This window comes from Octopus bimaculoides, chromosome 11 (assembly GCF_046866305.1).
Source record: "Octopus bimaculoides isolate indiv1 chromosome 11, ASM4686630v1, whole genome shotgun sequence".
Taxonomy (NCBI): Eukaryota; Metazoa; Mollusca; class Cephalopoda; order Octopoda; family Octopodidae; genus Octopus; species Octopus bimaculoides.
The window spans coordinates 7729045-7751424 of NC_142938.1; the positions used below are offsets into that span (position 1 = coordinate 7729045).

At 35.7% G+C, this 22380-nt stretch overlaps 1 protein-coding gene across 2 annotated transcripts; it reads left to right on the forward strand.

Annotated features, from left to right (window-relative positions):
• Positions 1 to 2192: 2192 nt before the first annotated feature.
• On the forward strand, positions 2193 to 22194 carry LOC106874875 (uncharacterized). 2 transcript variants are annotated; one of them, XM_089359355.1, is made up of 16 exons: positions 2193 to 2716; positions 7302 to 7415; positions 7858 to 7939; positions 10699 to 10881; positions 11394 to 11518; positions 12900 to 12953; positions 14493 to 14582; positions 15235 to 15402; positions 15615 to 15721; positions 16472 to 16591; positions 17056 to 17152; positions 18326 to 18439; positions 18736 to 18937; positions 19382 to 19536; positions 20768 to 20853; positions 21560 to 22194. In XM_089359355.1, the coding sequence occupies exons 1-16, from the start codon at positions 2648 to 2650 to the stop codon at positions 22083 to 22085; spliced, it is 2292 nt and encodes a 763-aa protein (XP_089215481.1). In that variant the 5' UTR covers positions 2193 to 2647; the 3' UTR covers positions 22086 to 22194. The 2 variants fall into 2 exon arrangements, with proteins under 2 accessions (XP_089215481.1, XP_089215480.1); XM_089359354.1 differs by lacking the exon at positions 2193 to 2716 and adding an exon at positions 4922 to 5074.
• The last annotated feature ends 186 nt before the right edge of the window (positions 22195 to 22380 follow it).

Sequence of the window (22380 nt, forward strand, 5' to 3'; positions counted from 1 at the left end):
TCCTATCTTTTTCAATCCTCAGCAGAGTCAAACGGAGTTGTAAATTTATTCTGGTCCTCTTTGACATCTTTCTTATCCTTATTCCTGGTCTAGATTTGTACAAAACTTTTTAAAGAAGAGATAAAATGAACTCAATCAACCTCAGTAAGTCAAGCTGTTCTCTTGACTGGACTGAAGCCAAAGACAACCCTGCCGCATTGAGAAAAGAACCTAAATACTGCAAAGCATTTCATAAGCCTTGTTCTCTACCGTTTCTACTACTCCTCTGCCTTAATAGTCCACAATATATGGGAAATCAATGCAGTCTTTTTAAACAAATAAATGGCAATTGAAGCTATTAATGAGATCAATACAACATATCAAATATGACATAACTGTATATCTGTGCTTTACAAGAAAGTTAAGTTTAATTGGTTGTTGTTGCTTAACTCCAGGTCTTCCCTGACCAATTAGAACTCTAATTAAAGGTATGTAGGATATATACAAAGGATTCATGACCAGAGATTGAAACCTCAATCTTCATGCTTATTTCCATTGTCCTCACACTGAGCATTTAAAATCTGTTAGTTTAACTTATTAAACTTGCCGTCATCGTTGGCTATACAGAAGTGAACGAATTCATTCAATTCAAATTTCAGTGACCTATTTCAGCTTTAACACAGGTATTTATTCACAACACCTGTGAAATAACATCAGCTCCTTCTGCGATTTCAGACAGTTTACTGTCATTTTTAACACCTAAGCTGAAGTTCAGTTTTCACACACACACACACACACAAACAAACATATTTTGTGTGAGCTTTGCACCCTTTACTTTCCTTGTTTCCACACACTTAGTGGCAAACTTCTATGGGGACAGAACAAGAGATTTTTGATGCAAACGATCAGTTAGCACTCAACAAACCTTTGTGTTTTCTTCCAAATCGTTGCAGTTGTGTAACTACATAACTATTGAATAAAATCTGTAATAAGCATAGCCTGTCTTTCCATTCATTTCTTTATACCCAGAAATTGTTAACTTGTTACAAGAATTCCCGCTATGACCATCTTGTCTTGCTTGTACATCTGAAATTACATACATAACCCCTAGGCAGAAACTACCTTGTTGTAATCAGTAGGGTTCTGATATCAACAAGATAATAAATATACTTAAGGAGTTGACTAGAGAGATTACATCATGTAAATGTCAACCGTGCGTAGGTCTTTTGGAGGAAGACAGTTGAAGTCAAGAAGGTAGACTTACTTTATAAGTGTCATTTAGATAACTACACAATGAAACTGTCACCCCAAAATATATTAAATATACATCGAATAGTCCAGCCAACGATGGAGCTTTTATGTAGCCAGTGGACCTTTTAGAAGTACAAGTTAAATTCCAGCAAATCACATCCTAAAAGAGCACAGACAATGTAGTCCTAGCTATACATATAAATAAATTTTTTTAAATGAGAGGTTTAAGGTTAGAATGCTTTTGATAATACATCTACTTGATTATATCTGACCTGGAATTAAATAATAACTTCAAAATGTTAAACAATCCAGAGATCTATCACTAACTTACTTCACTCATTTCAGACATGCTGAGACACTGCCTAAAACGGGTTCTTAACCTCATAGCCATGTTTGTACCTAAATGTTAACAATGCTAACAAATTAATCCCAACTTATACAAGTTGGCAAGATATTTAACCCTTTAGCATTCAGATTACTCGTCAAATGTAATGTTTATTTATTCACGTTGTTTTAAATTAATCAAGCAATGTATTATAGCTTTGAGCTTTCGATGATGTGATTGTTTATTCTTAGAATGACATTGTAGGGTTGGTGTAAGGTCAGATCTGGCCAGTTTGAACATAAAATGGATAAAATATTTGAGCTAGATGTGGCTGGATTAAGTGCTCAAATTCCACCGAGGTCGACTTCGCCTTTCATCTATTCAGGCTCGATCGCACCAGTTAAGCACCGAGATTGATGTAATCGACTTAGCCCCTCCCCGCGAAATTACTGGCCTTGAACCAAAATTTGAAACTGCTATTTAGCTAATTTTTGGAATATAAATTAACGTGAAATTTAAATTAAAATCGCTTTAAAATAGAGTTTGTAGCACAGAATCAAAGCAGTTTGGGAGAGATTAGTAACATTCTATAACAAGTGTAAGGGAGGTAACTGTGAGTATTTATATTTACGGTTACAGATTAATGAGGATCCTAAGTTTGTCCAGCATCTTGGGTGAGAACCATTGCGACTGGTTTCACTAAATACATCATTAAAACTTAATTTTAATGTAAAAACACATCCCGTCCACAGAGAAAAGACAAAAGTAGCTACGGCTGAATTTGAATTCCAAATGTTGAAGGAAAGCATTAAATATTGTAAGGCGTTCTACTGTTTCAGCTAATTCATCAGAGCAGATTTCTAATTGGTAACTTGGCATTATTGTATGAAGGACAAATTACATCCTTTTACAAGATTTGGTCTCGTTTATCTACAACCCGAGTTCGAATTCCATCACAGTTGACTTCACTTTTCGTCTCAGTGATGCCAACCAAATAAGCACTTGTGCTGAATCGACATAAGTGACCTTATATAAATACATATCTCCCGAGAATTAAACTAAACTGTGGGCTATATTTGCTGGAAAAACCAAATGGATTATTTAACGATATATCCACATCACGGGAAGAAGTCGAAAATCAAAGGGAAGAAAAAACAAACGGTGAGAGAAAGAAGAAAACAAAACGGCTCTACTTAAATACAGAGGTCCCGATGCATCGCCTTAACGATATGTAACGGGAGTGAAGAAAACGTACACCACCCGTTTTCGGCCTAACAAAAATCCTAACCCTTAACCCTATCCCAACCCTAACCACCGGGTGTACGTATTCTGTACTTTCGCCCGAAATGTTTTTACAGTGCACACTCGCTAGGGTTAGCTTTTAGGTTTAAGGCTACGTAGATGCGTCGGGATCTTTGTATTTAGAGAGTACCATTAAGAGACCTCTGTATTTAAGTAGTACCAACAAAACTTACAATAACAAAACAAAAATAGTGAACGTGTGAGGGGAAAATATAGGAGAGGAAGATTGTTTAGTATGAGAGAGAATGTGTATGAAAATGAATGCGATAGACAGATGAAGAAGAAAAAGAGTGAGAGAAAATTAATTGTTACATATAAACAGAGAAATAGATATAATCAGGAAAAGGTCGAAAGAAAATTTAACAAACTATGCAACTGTTAATCTTCAGTTCTTTTTGATTTCGACTTCAACTTTATTTTTTCTATTTGCTAAAGGGTTAGCTAATAAACTATTACACTGGCGAGATAGGTGTGATAATTGCTCAGTACACTTTCGGAATAGCTATCTCTACCTCATGGTGAAGAGAAAAAGGGCGGTATTACTGAAATACAGAAGCCCCGACGCATCCACTTAACGATATAAAGGGGGTGGGAGGGTAACCCTAATCCTCAAAGTAACACTAACCCTAACGAGTGTGCACTGTCCGGGACCTCTGTATTTAAGTAGTATTAAAAGGGCAAGGATATGGTGACTGTTTTCTTCTGTGAAAGAAATTTTTTTTATCTAAAGCATTTATTTTTTCTGCATTTTTGTCTTCCAATTCCGTGCCCTTTTCCCGTAAACTTTTGAGTGATAGTTATTCCGAAAGTCCACCGATTGACTATTACACTTATTTACACTATAGGTGTAACAGTTTATTTACTAATCCTTTAGTAAGTAATAAATTGGCTGTCTATAATAGGAAAGTACCCCCATATATATATATATATATATATAAAATATATAGTTTTAGGGAAAATAACCAAGTTTCAAGAACTCATCGATGAAAATCCACTATCACATATAGAAAAATTAATATTTAAAATCTATTATTCAATTGATTTTTAATTATAATTAAATAAACGTCTTTAGCTTTAAATAGTATAGCTTTAACTATTACACCGGTTAAATATGTACTAATTTTATCTTCATTATTATTTTAAACTTAAACTTCGTTCAAATTGTATGTAAAACAATGATAATTTATGTAAGATGTTTTTTGTATATAATATACATGTTATTATAATGGATGAAGGGATGATTATTGAATGGTTATTATTTTGATATTATGATATTTTTAATAATTTTTCTATCTTTATATAATAAGTATTTCATATTAATTCATTTGGTACTTATTGTTGGTTGAGATATATATATATATATCTAATTATTGTTCTACTTACGATCTGACGAGTAGCTATATTTTTGAATAGAATTTATTTTCGATAATTTCAATTGATTTTAATCGATTTAAATTTCTTTCCTATTTGAAAATTAGTTATGAAACACGTGTAATCTTTTTATTATATTTATCTTATGATATTTACTTTACTTTATATTATACTCATTTATTGTGCTTTTAAATATTCATTTTTCTATATGTGATAGTGGATTTTTATCGATGAGTTCTTGTAACTTGGTTATTTTCCCTAAAACTATATATTTTATATATATTTTATCTGTAAAGCTCAATTTAATTTTAATTTTTTATAAATTGATTTTAATTGAGTTTTTACCTGTAATTTGGATTTTGTCCCTAATATATATATATATATATATATATATATATATATATATTAGGCAATATTTGATTCCAAATAAAGAAAATTTATGGCTTGATTGAAATATTACATGCCAAAATTTATTACACACAATGCCTGAGATCATCCTGAAATAACGCCCGTTTTTATTTGTGAATATTTTTTGATAAATATGGTTTTTTAATCAGTTGTTTGTTGAAAAAAGTTATCACTTCATTTCAACTATTGCTACAACTGTTGAAACAAGTCATCAAATAAAAGATTTTATAGCTTTGAAGACAACACTAAATAAGTGAAGAGATGTAAATAAACAATCAAGGGGGGAATAACTCTACAGTTTCCATGGAAACGCACGCTTTGCCTGCTTATTTGCTTGCAAATATGGAAGCTAAGACCGTGAAAAGTTGTACGATGCGGGATACTGCGATAGAGATCGATGAAGAGACTTCAACGAGTGAGGAAGCAGAAGTTATCGAAGTAACTCTCAATCTTAAGCTTTATTTTATTTGTCTATCAAAGAAAACATATATATATATATATATGTATATATATATATACCGAGATTTGCTCCGACGCGCGTGCATTATGTGTGTGTAGAGAAAGAGAAAAGTCAGTGAATGTGTTCTCAAATTATTTTAAAGACTTGTTTGTTTGTTTTTTTAATAAATTATTTACATCCAATTATTTTCCCATTTATTCTGATTTTTTGGGGCCCCAGAACGTTATTTAACCTTTATTTTGCCACAGTAAACACCAGCTTAGAATCTCTATCATTTACATAACTCAGTGTATCTCAGTTTGACTTAATATACAGTAAGTACATTTATATACCCGAGTTACATATCTGAAGTAATGCACCCACCAACTTGTTCCTCAGTCTACTAACTCGGCAAGCTTTATCGACTGAGTTTTGGAATTGCTGTCTCTCGAAGTACCATACCTCATTAGAAACGGAAATGGAATGGTTTGGAATGAGGAAGGTTGCGAAAAAATTCTTTTAGAAATCATAATTTCTGTTTCATGAAACAGAAAACATGTCCTTAGTATAGCTAGAATTCCATCCCAAAGATGGCCCGTCTCTTTAGGGCCAGAAGATATTTCAGTCCCCATCAGCTTGTGACATTCTTTAAGCCCTAAGTGGGGCTCATAATGAGGTACTGCACCTACGTCTGAGATGGCGGTTACTGCTATGCACATTGACATCCTGGATCACATCCAGTGAAGGATCACTCTGCTGATTGGTATCCAACACTAATGGATACTCTTCAACCCCAGCTCCACAAGTATGCTCTTTCCTCTCTCCCTCCACCCCCATCTCTCTCTTTTTTTTATAATGGATATAATGGTATCTGCTCCTTGGAGCTGGCAGGTTTCATAACTTCCATCACTCAGGCACCCCCCATCCCACTTCTCTCTCCTCTCATCTCCTTTGTTGCATCTACCCCTACTTACCCAGCACTATCCACTATAATCCTTTTGCCTTGTAACATCAACCTTCTAGAATTCACTCCCCACCCATGCCTTTTCTGCAGGAATTGACCTACAACTGTTGAAACTGAACATTAATACCATCGGTCTCACCTATCTCAAAGAGAAAGCAATGGGCTCTGTCCCATCCTCCAGACTCAGCAAGTAAATATGTGTGTGTATTTATTATATCAAAACTCTGCATCGACCATCCACTTTTGTTTTTTTAAACTTATCTGTCCATTCTATTGAGTTCTATATTAAATAATGTTTGTGCTACATAAAAGATATTTTCAATAGGCTTTATAAGCTATACATCACACTCTGAGTGGTTGGCGTTAGGAAGGGCATCCAGCTGTAGAAACTCTGCCAAATTAGATTGGAGCCTGGTGTAGCCATCCGGTTGCACCAGTCCTCAGTCAAATCGTCCAACCCATGCTAGCATGGAAAGCGGACGTTAAACGATGATGATGATGATGATGATGCTATAATGTATGTGTGTAAGGAGATTAGCACGAAAAGACAATTCCGTTGACTCTACAGTTCCTCACCTGGTCTGTGAAGTCTGTGGCCACATATGTATGCCTTGTGTAGGCCTGGAGAGCCGCCAGAGAGGCCACACAGAAAGACCTGTTACAAATTACAATTTTCTTGCTGGGGCCAACCTCACATGCACTGTCTGCCAGAACACATGTATAAATCAGGTAGGTTTATCTAGGTACATGAGGGTGCACAGAGAAAATCATCAGAATGATCCAGAACACTCAAGAAGTCAGAAGAATTTGTATGAATATTGAACCTGCAACAAGTTCTGTAAGTTGCTGGCAGCATTCAAGAGCCATTGTTATTCTTACAACATGTAATTCTGTAATACATTTTATTTAGTCAGCCATAAGTCGGCAATCATCATATATATATATATATATATATATATATATATATATATATAGATATAGATATATATATGTATGTATGCATGCTTGCTTGTTTGCTCATTTGTTTGTTCTCTCTTCTAATTTTAATTATTTGAAGTCTTCCTCAGAAGAAGGAGTAGGTTTCTAACAAAAATACAAAATTTCATCTTTGGTATGTGTGTATGCATGTACATATGTATGTATATAGATAGTTAGGTAGATATGTATAATATGTGTGTGATTAATTTGTAGATTTATTTATTTTCTGCACAATAAAATATTGTTCAATAACAATGGTTTTCTAATTTTCTCTTGTTTTTCAGTTATCAAAAGATGAGCAGATTATTATTGAGAGAATATGTAAGAATTTATCAGATCTTATGAATATTCAGAAGTCATTTTGTGGTCAGCTGCAGTACTCAGCATTTTACGGAATTGTAAATATAAAGATAATCCTTGTTCAATTTTTCTTTTTTTATTTTTATGTGTGGGAGGCTTCGGTCTACTCTATTGCCAACTGTAGATCAACTATCAGAGATTCATTTTTTTAAAATGGAAATTAATAGCAAACATTACTGAAGATTATTGTTGCATTTCTTCATTAATAGACGGTTCGCACAGACAGACAGACTTAGAATGACTGAAACGAGTAAAAGATAAAAGATAAGAAAACTATTGTGAACTGTACAAAGTTAGCATTTTGAAAAGCTGAATTCACACCTTTTAGCTAAATCTTTAGTCGCTTGACCTAGCAAAAAGTACAAGTTTTGATGTGTTTGTATGTATTTGTGTGTTCAAGTTTTTTTCTTTCTTTCTCAGAGATAGAAATAAAAATCTTTTCAATCATTTATTTTTAAAACTTTTTTTTTAAATACATAGGACTTGGAACTAAAGAATATTGAACCACTGAAACCATATAGTTACCTTCAAAAAATTGATGTTTCCAATAATCACATATCAGGTAAGAATGCAAAAATAAATGGGTTCTTTATTCCACAGCAGATGATATTAAATGATATTAAAATATTTTCCTATCACAATCCCTCAAATTCTTATGTAGATGTAAATTTCTTGTTAGTTTTACTAAATTCGATGACTGGCCTAACCAAATTCAATGACTGGCACCTCTGCCAGTGGAGTGCTAAGAGCACCGTCCGACTACGATTTCAATTGGTTTGATGGGTCTTCTCCGCAAGCACAGCATATTGCCGAAGATCTCGGTCATTTGTCATTGCCTCGGTGAAGTCCAGCACTCAGAAGGTACTTTTTATGCGCCAGTTACATGACACCAACGTAAACCATCACATCATTGAAATCTCAAAGCTACGAGATAATGTGTGACTAATTGAAGACAACGTGAATAAATAATAATACATTTGATAGAATAATCTAAATGTTAAAGGGTTTAGGGAACCAAAATAAGGGTTTCAACCTATATGACATGAATTTTCTTTTCTTTCCTTTCTCTGATCAGTCTCAGAGATTCAGCAAAAATATTCAATTCTGCTCTGCTCTTATTCCTCTGACAATACCATGAAAGATAAATGAATAAAAACATGATCATGCAGAGGTTCGTATTAAAAGGTGCTTCTTGACCACATGGTTCCAGGTTCAGTCTCACTGAGGGACAACTTGGGCAAGTGTCTTCTACTATACCCTTGGGCTGACCAAAACATTGTGAGTGGATTTGGTAGACGGAAACTGAAAGAAGCCCATCACATATGTTTGTGTGTGTGTGTGTGCTCATACATCTGTTTGTGTGTGTGTGTGTGCTCATGCATCTGTTTGTTTGTCTTTGTATTTCTCATCCCTCTGCCACTTCACAACCTGTATTGGTTTCTTTACATCACCATGACTTAGCAGTTCAGCAAAAGACGCTAATGGAATAATTACCAAACTCAAAAAGTCAATCATCTTTAGCATCATCATCATCATTATCATCATCGTCGTCGTTTTAATGTCCCTTCTTCCATGTTCAGACAGGTCAGGCAGAATTTTCTACAGCTGGATGCCCTTCCTGTCACCAACCCTCACCTGTTTCCAAGGGAGGTAATATTTCCCCGTAGCCAGACCAGACATGTTTTCATGGAAGAGTGGAAACGTAGGACACTGCTCACATGACAGTGAGTTGACACTCACAATACCCATGTGACATCAAGGCAGGGAGACAGTAACACACACACACACACACACACACAACAGGCTTTTTTCAGTTTCCATCTCCCAAATGTATTCTCAAATCTTTGGTCTGTTATAGCAGAAGACACATGCCCAAGATGTCGCACAGTGGGATTGAACCTGAGAATGAATGATTGAGAAGCAAACTTCTTATCACACAGCAAAGCCATCAGTTTACATCCATAATAAAACCTGGGGTTTAGGGTTAGGGTTAGGGTTAGGGTTAGGGTTAAAAATACTTCGATAGCTTAATGTAAAAACATTTCTTGTGTAATATATATATATATATATATACTAACATGCAAGAGTCACAAGTTGTAAATTGGGTCAGATGTTTGATTGAACAACGAATGAAATAGTTCAACCATGTATTGAACTTACATTGTAGATTCATTCATCATATTTTATTTGATTCTATAAAGCTAGACTGTATATTGATTGAAACTTTCTCCCCGCCTCTCTATCTCTCCCTTGGCCAAAAATTGAAAAGATTGTATTCTTTATTTTTATATTTTTTTAATCTCAATTTTACAAGGCCTCAAAAGTATTTTCCATTTACTTGTTATTTTTTACATTATGATAATGTTCAGACATAGTCAGATATAAATCATAGACTGTTTTTTTGGGGGGGAGAGGTAATGACCAGGTCTTATGTGCCGTTTGTTTTCAATCAATATTTACATTGACAACCATCTGAGCAGCTGAAGAACTTGCTGAATAATGTTTTTGGTTGTTCTTTTCCTAATGCAATAAAAGGAAAACGGGGCAGGGGAAAAAAATCAATTTTAGGGCTTTTGCATTCTTATTAAAATCAATCACCCTTTCACTATCTGTACTCATATTTAATCAATATCATTTCCTCATGAAATCAATATCGTTTCTGTTACTTTTCATTTGGTTGGGCTCCAAATATCTATCTGTAAATTTCACTTTTCTTTTCAACAATGTAAAAATAACAACCATTTCTATTATATGCACACAAGGCCTGAAATTTTGGGGGGAGTGGGCCTAATTGATTGCATTGACCCTAGTGAGTGATTGAAACTTATTTTATTGACCCCGAAAGGATGAAAGGCAAAGTTGACCTCAGTGGGATTTGAACTCAGAACATAAATACAGGTAAAATGCTGCTAAGCATTTTGTCCAGCATGCTAACAATTCTGGCAGCTCACCATGTGAATAATGATAATAATCATAATAATAATAATAACAACAACAACAACAACAACAACAACAACAGCAACAACAACAACAACAACAACCATCATCATCATCATCATCATCATCATCATCATTATTAACGTCCGCTTTCCATGCTAGCATGGTTTAACTGAGGACTAGCAAGCCAGGAGGCTGTACCATGCTCCAATCTGATCTGGCAAGGTTTCTACAGCAGGATGCCCTTCCTAACGCCATAATAATGATAATAATAATAATAATTTCAGTTTTTTCAGTTATTTCATTACAAAATAAAAAGCCTCTGATGAACATATGTAAAATGTCAACAGATTTATATATAGAAAACTTCTGTTTAATTTTCAGATTTGTCTCCACTCATAAATTTAGAACATCTCATTATACTAAATGTATCGAATAATCTGATTTATGAACTTTCAAGCTCCTATCTTCCAAACACTCTGAAGCATGCTGATTTTTCTAGAAATCTGATTGAAGAAATCTGTGACTTCCAGTACCATCCCAAGTTGACATCTCTGTATCTTGATTGTATCCTTTTTCCTCTTCAAAAAATTCCTGTACCCTATATTGGGTAATAATGGCTTCAAATTTTGGCACAAGGCCAGCAGTTTTGGGGAAGTGGGAAAGTCAATTACATTGACCCCAGTGCTTAACTGATACTTAATTTATCAACCCCAAAAAGGATGAATGGCAAAGTCGACCTCGGTGGAATTTGAACTCAGAATGTAAAAGCAAACAAAATCCTTTCTACTAAAGGCCCAATGCCTGGAATTTGGTGGGGAGGGAGATGGTTGATTTCATCGACCACAATACTAAACTGGTACTTATTTTATCAACCCCAAAAGGATGAAAGGCAAAGTTGACCTCAGTGGAATTTGAACTCAGAATGTAGCGACGGGCAAAATACTGCTACGCATTTTGCCCGGCTTGCTAATAATTCTGCCAGCTCGCCACATTAATACTCCGAATTTATATTTTTCTGAAAAAACCATATATATATATATATATATATATTTCTTTTTTCCTCAACCTAAAACTAGATAACAAAATAAGACGCATCAAAGGTTTGCATCAATGTGAACGTCTCCATTCATTAAGTCTTGCTTACAATATGATTTCACGAATTGAGAACCTTGAGTGTTTGCCTTTGCAGTATTTAAATCTGGTAATGTATAAGTTAGAAGCACAATATTCTTCTGACTTTTATTTCCTTCTAAGTCTCAGTTCAGCATTTGAAATGTCAGCTGTTAAAATGAAATTGACAAAAAGAGTTAAAAGCATTGTAGCTTGCTTGAAGCATTTGTGATAAAGAAGTAAAATAACAAAATAATGAAACTGTTGAGCTTTTTTAAACTTTGAAAAGGAAAAAGTTTAATGACATTTATATATTTCAGTGGAGTGAAGGTGCATGGCCTTGTGGTTAGGGTGTTGGTCTCATGATTACAAAATTGTGGTTTCAATACCTAGACCAGGCAGTGCACTGTGTTCTGGAACAAAACACTTCATTCCATGTTGCTCAAGTTCACTCAGCTGTAAATGAGCAACCTTGTGATGAACCCAGAGCCATGTAAAGGCATGGGCACATTGGATGGGACTTTACCGGTCTAGGGGCCTAATTGTGATTTGGGCCACATTGGTTGGTTGCCCAGGGACATCACAGGTCTAGGGGCCTAATTCTGATCTATGTATATTGTTGCATGCTGTCAATAAAAAATACTGTAGGGCCTAGGGCATTGATTTTCCCAGGGGCCTCAATGGTCTATGGGTCCAATTCTGATTTGGTCCACATTGGGTGGATAGAATAAGTACTAGGCTTGCAAAGAATAAGTCCTGGAGTCGATTTGCTCCACTATAGGCGGTATTCCAGCATGGCCACAGTCAAATGACTGAAACAAATAAAAGAGTAAAAGAGAATATATAAGGGATGAAACGAAGAGTCAGCCTCAGCAGGATTTGATCTCAGAGCATAAAGATGGACAAAGTTCCACTAAGCATTTTGCCCAGTGTGCTAATGATTCTGCCAGCTTGCTTCCTTAGAATCTGCTAATAATGGTTGGGTTTCAAATTCTGGCACAAGGGCCAGCAATTTCGGCAGAGAGAATAAGTTAAATGCATCAACCTCAAAGTTCAACTGGTACTTATTTTAGCGACCCCCCCCCCCCCACCAAAGGGACAAAAAGTAAATTTGGCCCTGACAGAATTTGAACTCTGAACATAAAGATGGACAAAAATGCTGCTAAGCACTTTACCCAACGATTCTGCCAGCTCACCGCCTTCCACTGGTCCAATGTTGAGCTTTGTTTTCTCTGCAAATTTACAAATAATAGGTTCCGGAACATTAAAACATGAAGAAAATGATGACTTATCTCTTTTCTAAAAGAACAAGTGTACGATGGGAAATATTGCTAGTGGAGATATGTTGCTTAAAATAATGGCAGGGTTGTTTTTTTTTTCCAAAACATTTTCAATCTATAGCAATTTATTATCAAAAAAAAAAAACATTAAAAAAACTTGTATTGATTTTTTTTTCTTTCTTTTCTCAATAGTCTCACAACAATCTGAAAAAAATTGAAAACTTGGAAACTCTTGTCAATTTAAGGGTGAGCTACAAACATATAATTAATTAGTTCTTTGTGTGTGTGTGTGTGTGTGAGATGATCATCATTTAATGTCTACTTTCCCATGCTTGCGTAGATCAAACAGAATTTGTTAATGCAGATTTCCTATGGCTAGATGCCCTTCCCGTTGCCAACACTTAACTGTTTCCAAATAAGGTAATATTTTCCAGTGGCTAGTCATGTTTTTCATTCGAAAACTAAAAAATTAACAACCTTGCTTGTATGATGATGATGATGATGATGATGCTTGTTTGCAGCCATCACATGAATATCAAGATGAGAGTACACGCAAGCACGCGCATAATTACGTACACGCACAAACGTATATACACACACATACATGTAAGAGAGAGAGAGGACTGAGGAATAAATTATTATCATATGAACTGCATTAGCTTGCATCTGTTTCTGCTATCAGATGTGGTGGACTCATAAGTTGAGTGCCTGAATAACATAACTTCATCAGTGCCTTAAATAGGAAGTGAAATTTCACTTCATATTTAACCCTTTCGTTACCAACTCGGCTGGAACCGGCTTCGGCTCTGGCACAATGTCTTGTTTTCATCAGTTCTGAATTAAAATCCTCCACCTACTTACCACACAGCCACTCCTGTGCCTGACAGGCTTTTTCCAATTTCTATCTACCAAATCCACTCACTAACCTTTGGTCAGCTTGGGACAGCTATAACAGAAGTTATTTTACTAAATTCTTTGTTATATTTAAAGTAATTGAAAGAAACACAGAGCATCTCAAAATAAATACGGTAACAAAAGGATTAAGGCACTGATGAAGCTATAGGATGTTATTCAGGCACTCAACTTATGAGTCTACCACATCTGATAGCAGAAATAGCTGCAAGCCAATAAAGTTCATACGATAATCATTTATGTCTTTTTTTTTTTTTTTTTCCCTAATACTGCTCTCTATTCAGCTAACCCTTTGCTCTGAAACACACATATATTGAGTTCTACACCAGATTTTTAGTCATACAATGCCTAAGCAAAACATTATTACACACGTGTGTGTGTGTGTGTGGACAGTTTGGCCAGAGCTGGTAAGTTGAGGGACTGCACCAGACTCCAGTCTGATCTGGCCATGTTTCTACAGCTGGAGGCCCTTCCTAATCCCAACCACTCCAAGAGTGTATCAGGTGCTTTTATGTGTCACCAGCAGGGGTGCTGGCTGCATGGCACCAGTATCTGACAAGACTACGATTCCTCTTGGCGTAATGGATCTTCTTCTCAAGCACAACATATTGCTGAAGGTCTCAATCATTTGTCATTGCCTCTGTGAGGCCCAACACTCAAAAGGTTAAATCTCGCCTTTCATACCTACCCTACAATGTCATTTTAAAAATAGACAATCACATCATCAGAATCTTGACGACATGAGAAAATGTACAATTAATTCAAACCAATGCGGATAAATAAGTATTAAATTTGACAGAGGAATCTGAATACCATTGGGTTAATACATGAATTCTATGTAAAATCATATATTTTGTGTTTTCATGTTGACAGGAAGTGAATCTCTCGAGCAACAATATATCCAGTTTGAATGGTCTGCAAGGACACCATGTTCTCGAAGTTATAAATGTTAATAATAACAAGGTAACCCAATATATGCTCTTTTACTCTTTTACTTGTTTCAGTCATTTGACTGCGGCCATGCTGGAGCACCACCTTTAGTCGAGAAAATCGACCCCAGGACTTATTCTCTGTAAGCCTAGTACTTGTTCTATCGGTCTCTTTTTGCCGAACTGCTAAGTTACGGGGATATAAATACACCAGCAAAGGTTGTCAAGCGATGGTGGGGGGGACAAACACAGACACACATACATATATATATATATATATATATACATATATATATATACATATATACGACGGGCTTCTTTCAGTTTCCGTCTACCAAATCCACTCACAAGGCTTTGGTTGGCCCGAGGCTATAGTAGAAAATACTTGCCCAAGGTGCCACGCAGTGGGAATGAACCCGGAACCATGTGGTTGGTAAGCAAGCTACTTACCACACAGCCACAATTTCTATCTACCAAATCCACTCACTAACCTTTGGTCAGCTTGGGACAGCTATAACAGAAGACATTTTCCCCAATGTACCATACAGTTGAATTAAACCTGAAACTACATGATTAGGGAACAAGCTTTTTAACCACTAACCATATCTGTGTACATATAAAAGCTAATGAAAGTAAACATCTGTACTGTTTATGTTTGTTATTTTAGTTTGCCATCTTCTTTCCAGATAAAATCCATTGATGAAATCTTACATATAAATGGCCTTCTGTTGCTTCGCATTTTTACCATTCTTAAAAATCCAATTGAAGACTTTCCTAACTTCAGTAAAATCATCTTATTTCATATCCAACGACTTCTGGAACTGAATGGTTCTCCAGTTTCTATCCACGATAAAGTAAGTTTGCATTCATTTCAACATTTCTTTTTTAAGTTCATGTTATTAACACTGTAAGAAGGATGGCCTCTAAAACCCAGTATTTTCTTCTGATATATAAATGCACGTACACATCCATGTCTGTTTGAAGTTAAACTAGAAATGGCCGAATGTCTTGCTCACTGAAATTGTATTTAGATATGATAAAATTAACACATTGACTCGTTTTTCAGGTGGAAGCAATCAATATGTTTTCTCCTTCTCTTGAAGTTGTTACGAGCAATTCTCATATGATACAAACTATGTATTCGTTTCTGGCTTCAAATAAAATCCGCAACATGTAAGTGAATTCAACATCTTTAATTCATACCATTTCTTGGTCACAATAATAGTAATATTCATTGTATTTCAGTTCTATATCTAAGAGATGAGGAATTATATACATTATTTCCATTTGATGGATATTTGTCCTCATCTTGTTTGTTGTTAACACATTTCAGCTGATATACCCTCCAGACTTCATCAGGTGTTTTGGGGAAATTTCGAACCTGGGTTCTCATTCCTAAGGTATTTTTAATGTTGTTGTTATTATTATTATTATTATTATCCAGGTCACTGTCTGGAATCAAACTCGGAATATGGCGTAGTGGTTAAGAACATGGGCTACTAACCCCAAGATTCCAAGTTCGATTCCAGGCAGTGACTTGAATAATAATAATAATAATAATAATAATAATAATAATAACAACAACAACAATAAACCCCATAAACAGGGTTTGGTTGAATTGATGGATGGCAGGATAATGGATGAGCTGGTGCATAAGAAGTCAATTTCTCACAGAATTCCTAATGACCTACAATTCCAAGGAACTCCATTTGAGAAACTGTCTAAGATATGCTAGTATGGAAAACTGATATTAACTGGTAATGATGCTCCATTTCAAATCACTTTTCCTGGGCTATTATGGGTATAATTGAAGTAAGAATACTTACAAATGAGTCACACATTTTGATCATTGGAAACTTACCACCATTTTGTCACTTAACACTATTTAATCTATTAAAATCCAATTTTAATATTGATTTACAGAACACTTGCCAATATCAAAGAACAGTACCCTATAATAGCATTGGTAGGGCCTGAAGGAAGTGGCAATAGATTGCTTGCTATGAGACTAGCAGATGATTTTCCAAAACACTTAGGATTTGGGTAAGTTGTTTATATTCCTTTGACCTCTCTTTATATTATTGATGTGTTTATTTTTATGTTATGGCTTTGGATGTAAGTCTCTCTCAAAGAGAGACTTACATCAGCAGGATTGCTGCCTTCTATAATGGTACATACTTCTTTTGTGTCTGTCCCAAACATTATCTGGACTGTTGCTTTTACACTTGACAGATCTTTTGACACTTGACAGGTGTTTTGACGGGAGTGTTCCACCAGTATTCTTTGTGTTGATGCTTGTGTATGTCTCCAGTAAATGCAGATCCTCTATATTTAGTCAATATAGAGTACTTCTCCAACGCAGAACTATCCAACATGGACAGGTAGGCCTTACAAACAGCATAAAGAAACCAGCAATGGGATGCTGAGGCTTTCATCTAGCAATGAACTGACAATGGCTCAATGGAAAGATCAAATTACTATTGATTTTGTTTTATTTTTTGTATCAGAATTACAGAAACAACTAGAATCATATATCCCGGAGAAGTAGAAAACATGGATTTCAACTTCATTACTGTCAATGCTTATCAGAAGAGTGTTGAAAATGTAAGTTTATTTCCAATGATTCTCTTCCAATTGACAAGTTATTTACTTTAGTGCATTATTAACAAAAAAAAAAGACAAATACAAAACAAAAAAGAAAAATATCAACTAATACGAGCTCTTTGCTGTGTTCCAGTACAAAATTCTTAATTATCATCATCGTAATCATTTAACAACTGTTTTCCATGTTGGCATGGGTTGGATGGTTTGACCAGAGCTGGTAAGACCGAGGATCACACCAGGATCCATTGTCTCTTTTGGTATGTTTTTTACAGCTGGATCCATCTCCTCATGCCAACCACTCTACAGAGTGTACTGAGTGCTTTTTACATGGCACCGTTACCATTACTTCTTCATGGGACCAGCACCATTGCCTTTTACATGGGACCGGCACCATTGCCTTTTACAATTTGAAGAATTTTGGATAAAATGAAAAATAAGGATAACTCAACAGAATTTATTGGAAAACATAGGCAAACAAATTAAAACTTTACCAATATTTATTTAATATAAGGCAGCGAGCTGGCAGAAATGTTAGCACACCGGGCGAAATGCTTAGCAGTATTTTATCTGTCTTTACGTTCTGAGTTCAAATTCTGCCGAGGTCAACTTTGCCTTTCATCCTTTCGTGGTCAATAATTAAGTACTAGTTGCATACTGGGTCGATCTAATCGACTGGCCCCCTCCCAAAAAATTTCTGGCCTTCTGCCTAGAGTAGAAAAGAATATAAATTGCATTCGGGTAAAATAAAGTAGAAAAGAATATTTATTTAATATGCTAAGAAGTTGACTGATGGATCTCAACTTTAATAAATATAATAAATTGAGGTAACTGTAAAGATAATTTATGAACACCCTGTATATAATGAGCCAATGAGGGAACCTCTACATGGTCACTTGACCTGCCAGAAATAGGAACCAAATCTCCCTTGAATCACACTCTACTGGCTTAAATAAGGGAAGAACACATTTAGATAATGCAGTCATACATACTCCTAAACAGACTGGATGGTCATTGCTGGAATGCGTTGAAACACAAATCTTCTCAATCAAAATTGAGTTAGGGCTAGATAACAACATAAGAGACCAAGAGGAAATAACGCATAAAGAATGCTAAGTGAAACCTACTGGCCATGGTATAACTGAAGTTTCTCATATGTTGCGTTGTATTATACAGGGTGAATATCTGGTAACAAATAAATATGCTGATGATTATTTTGGAATGAAAAAAAACACATTGGAAAACCTTGCAGAAGAAAGAAAAGCATGTATCACTCATATGCAGTTAGAGGTAAGTTCTAGGAAGCATATTGTTATTTTGTTTGTATCAACTTACTGTTTGTATTCATTAATTTTTGTAACATCATCTGTAAAATCATGTATTCATATATGTGTGTGTGTGCGTGTACAAGGGAATGCTAAAAAGTTTCTGGCTTTGGGGTAAAAGAAAATATGCCATCGAATATGACAACTCATATCCATAATAGGGATAGATAAAACAAAATCCTTTATTGTGGAAAGAACTCCAGCGATAAGAAAAGCTGAAATTACAATGAAAATGTCTTTTATTTTCCATTGATATTTCAGGCAATGGTAAGCCTCCAAAATACTGTCCTAATGCCTCAGTTTATCCTAACTTTGCAAACATCAGAAACAGCTCAGAATGAATACATGCGAGCTTTAGGTGTCTATTCTGAAACTGATATAAAAAGAGCTCTGCAAAGCCGAGAAGATCTAATTGAATACAACCAAAATCACGCTGGATCTTTTTGTCATTTTATTTCAACAGGTAAAATGAAAATTTGTTGTTTTATTTCTAATTCATGTTACTATAAATTTGTGATATTCATAGATAAGTATTTGGTCTGGAAAGATCAGACCAGGTGTGTTTTCTGTGTGCTGTAAGCATGGGTTTCCTTGAGAAAACGCCTTTATTTTACCTCTTAGCTTTTACTTGTTTCTGTGGCTATGCTGAGGCACCGTCTTCAAGGGTTTAGTAGAACAAATTGACCCCCAGGACTTATTTCTATCAGCCTCCTTTGCCAGACGTAAACAAACCAACACTGGAGGACAATTTGTTTGACTGAACCCATCAAGGTGGTTATTCAGCATGGCTGCAGTCCAATGACTAAAACCAGTAAAAGACAAAAGATTAAAAAAAAAAAGATAGCAACACTGAAATATTTTATCTACATTGTATAAATAAAAAAAAATTTAATGTCATATCTTTTAGACTCTTTAGAAATTGCCTACAAAACACTGCAAGATTATATTAAGCAATGGATATCATCACCCAGAAATATTTATGATGAAACACGAACAACTCCATTATGTCATGCAATCAGCTCTTCAGAAAATTTGTTTGTTGCTCAACAGAGAGGTCCCGTGGTGAGTATTATTGTTGGGGGTGGTCATTCATAAGAATAAGTGAACTGAGAATAAGGTATTGAATTATTTCTGACCACAAGGTCAGTGGTTCGAGTTTTTATCACAGCTATTCTGTTCTTTGCTTAGACAAGATGTAATACTTTTTTTGGTCTAATTCTGAGAAAAATACATTGGTTGTCTTTTATTAGACTTGTAAAGCCAATCTAAAGTAAACTTAGTTGTAAAACACTTACTCCAACAGTTCTTCCTGATTGTATTGTTAACTTTGATAGGTTTCGGCCAGTGTAGGCCCAGACCATGTCTAACTTAATAGCACCACTTGGTGAAGTCTTTTAGTCATATATGGTGCACCATGGCCCATTCTTGCAAAGAGTTATTATTGTTGGAGACAGAACCAGGTGTAGTAGGTTGGTCTGGGATTTTTTGAAGAAATTTGTCCAGTGAATTTTTGAATTTTATGGGATCCGTTTCCGTTTTGCCGTATTTTGTTATGGTATTAAAGGGAGCTGGACTGGTTGAGGTACAGTAGTTGTGACGTAATGTTATGTGCCCTGAGTTTGATTTTTGTATGGGCAGATAGCACAGGGGCCAAGTCTTGGATGGGATTTTAAGATTGATGCCAACATCACTTGCGCAATATTGATGGAATATTTTCCGCATCACACAAATGATGCCACGCTCCTAGCAGCATTAGAGAGAGTAGAGATTGAGTTTATTTTTAGTTCTCCTTCATGTGGCTCGCTCCCAGTGACCATCTTTATGGCAGCGTGTGGCTCATTATAGCTCCGTTCCTGTGAGGTTCATTACCTCTGGAGATAAGATAACAGGTGAAGTTAGACTGGGATAAGAGTCCGCTGTGAGCTGCCAGCTTCGCAGTGTTTCTCAGCGTAAGCAAGAAGGAAGAAAGAGAGAGAATGTCTTAATTCTCCTGTTTAAGTAGTCGTTGCTGATGAGAGTCTCGCTGTCATCTTGCGCATGGCAAATGGTTACAAGTGAGATCTCGCCCCTGTCTCGGACATGGTAATGGCTACCGGCAAGATCTCAGAAAATGGTGCTGGCTTCTTGTGCCTCGCTACAACTTTTAACTCATTAAACAAAATCAATTTGACTATTCCGTCAGTTAATTAATCTCCTATTGCTTTGGTTCACCAAAGTTATGAACAAAAATACATTTTTGTTAACTAAAATACTCAAAACGGAATATGTTTCTATTTTTACTTCTTAATTAAAGGAAGAGGAATCGGTGAAAAGACGTCGGCTTGCTGGCAAACAAATAGTGAGAGCAATTGTACCAACATTCTTTGAACAAATTGAACGGTAAATACATTATTTAATTTAGTAATATAAAGTGATGTAGCCATCCATAGTGCCAGTCTTAGGTACATAAGAGATCCTAAGGGTATATAGTATACTCTTAGTAGAGTAAAAATAAAATAGTAGGGAGGTGAAAGCGTGGCTGTGTGGCAAGAAGCAGGCTTCTCAACCACATGGTTCTGGGTTCAGTCCCACTGCAGTGGCTTGGATGCTTTTTATGTGGTACCAAAACCCATAGAGATACTTGGCCGCACCAGTAGGACAACTAAGAGTAGAGAGGTGGTTATGGCCACAAAGGGCATGCCTGTATTTATGGGTGGCCATGACTTTACTTCACTTAGCTTGACATGTCTTCTCAAGCACAGCAAATTACCAGAAGTCTCAGTCCCTTGTCATCTCCTCTGTGAGGCTCAACTTCTGAAGATCATTTCGCACCATTTTGTCCCATGTCTTCCTGGGTCTACTCTTTTAAAAGGTTCCCTCTAGAGTTAGAGACTGGCACTTATGCAGCTGTCCTAACCCATACGCATCACATGGCCACACCAGCACAATGCCAAACCATGTTTACAATCTACTTTCAATTCCCGCTTAAAACAATTTTACATGGCTTTCATTACATCCCACTTCTCCATCCCTCTAAACCTAAAACCTTGAGCTTCATCGAAAGAAATCACTATAAAAAAATAAAAGCATGTGTTTTGTATTTCAGGTCGTCTAGCATGGATATAGATGAAGAAGTGAGATCTCGAAGAAATTCCAGAACAGGAACACTGAAAGACTTCAAAGCATTACAAGTTATTCAGGGAGATTCAAGAGGACTACTAACAGATCTCGAGGAAGTTCCAAGTGAAATCGTGAGAAGAGCATCAATAGAATTTGAAGAATTAGAGAAATTCCACAGAGGTTCCAGGAGAGGAACAGCATTAAATCTAGAAAAAATAGTGGACATTCATGGTGATTCCAAGAGATGTTCAGGCTTTTTAGTAAATAGTGTAGAGACAAATGGAACACTGAAAAACCTGACATCTAGGCCTGACATATATATTAATGACATAAATGTTAATTATGATAAATTAACTCAATCAGTTGATAAATATGACAACAAAACCAAATATTCTGATACTTATCTTGAAGAAGTGGCAAAAGCTAAATCATTTAGTGAAAGTAATGTAACAGGTCGACTGGGTTCATCCAAGCTTTCAGTTGTGCCCCCAATACAGACTTCTACGACTTGATGTAATTGTTATTAAGAAAGGATAATTACTCAGAAAAAAAATCTATGTTACAAATTTTGACATTTTTTCATTGTAAATAGCATTGGCAATAAAAGGGACTTAAAATGTGTCATATCTTCAACAATTCTTCATTCTAAAATACAATCAGCAGAATTTCTGGAGACTGGAAACGGTGATGTTTAACCTCGATTCAGCAAAGCTATGATCCTGGATTCTACATGCAAAGTTGTTTTAAATATTATGTACTTTAATGCACTAAAACACCCCCACCCCCCGCCTGTATGCACTGCTCAAA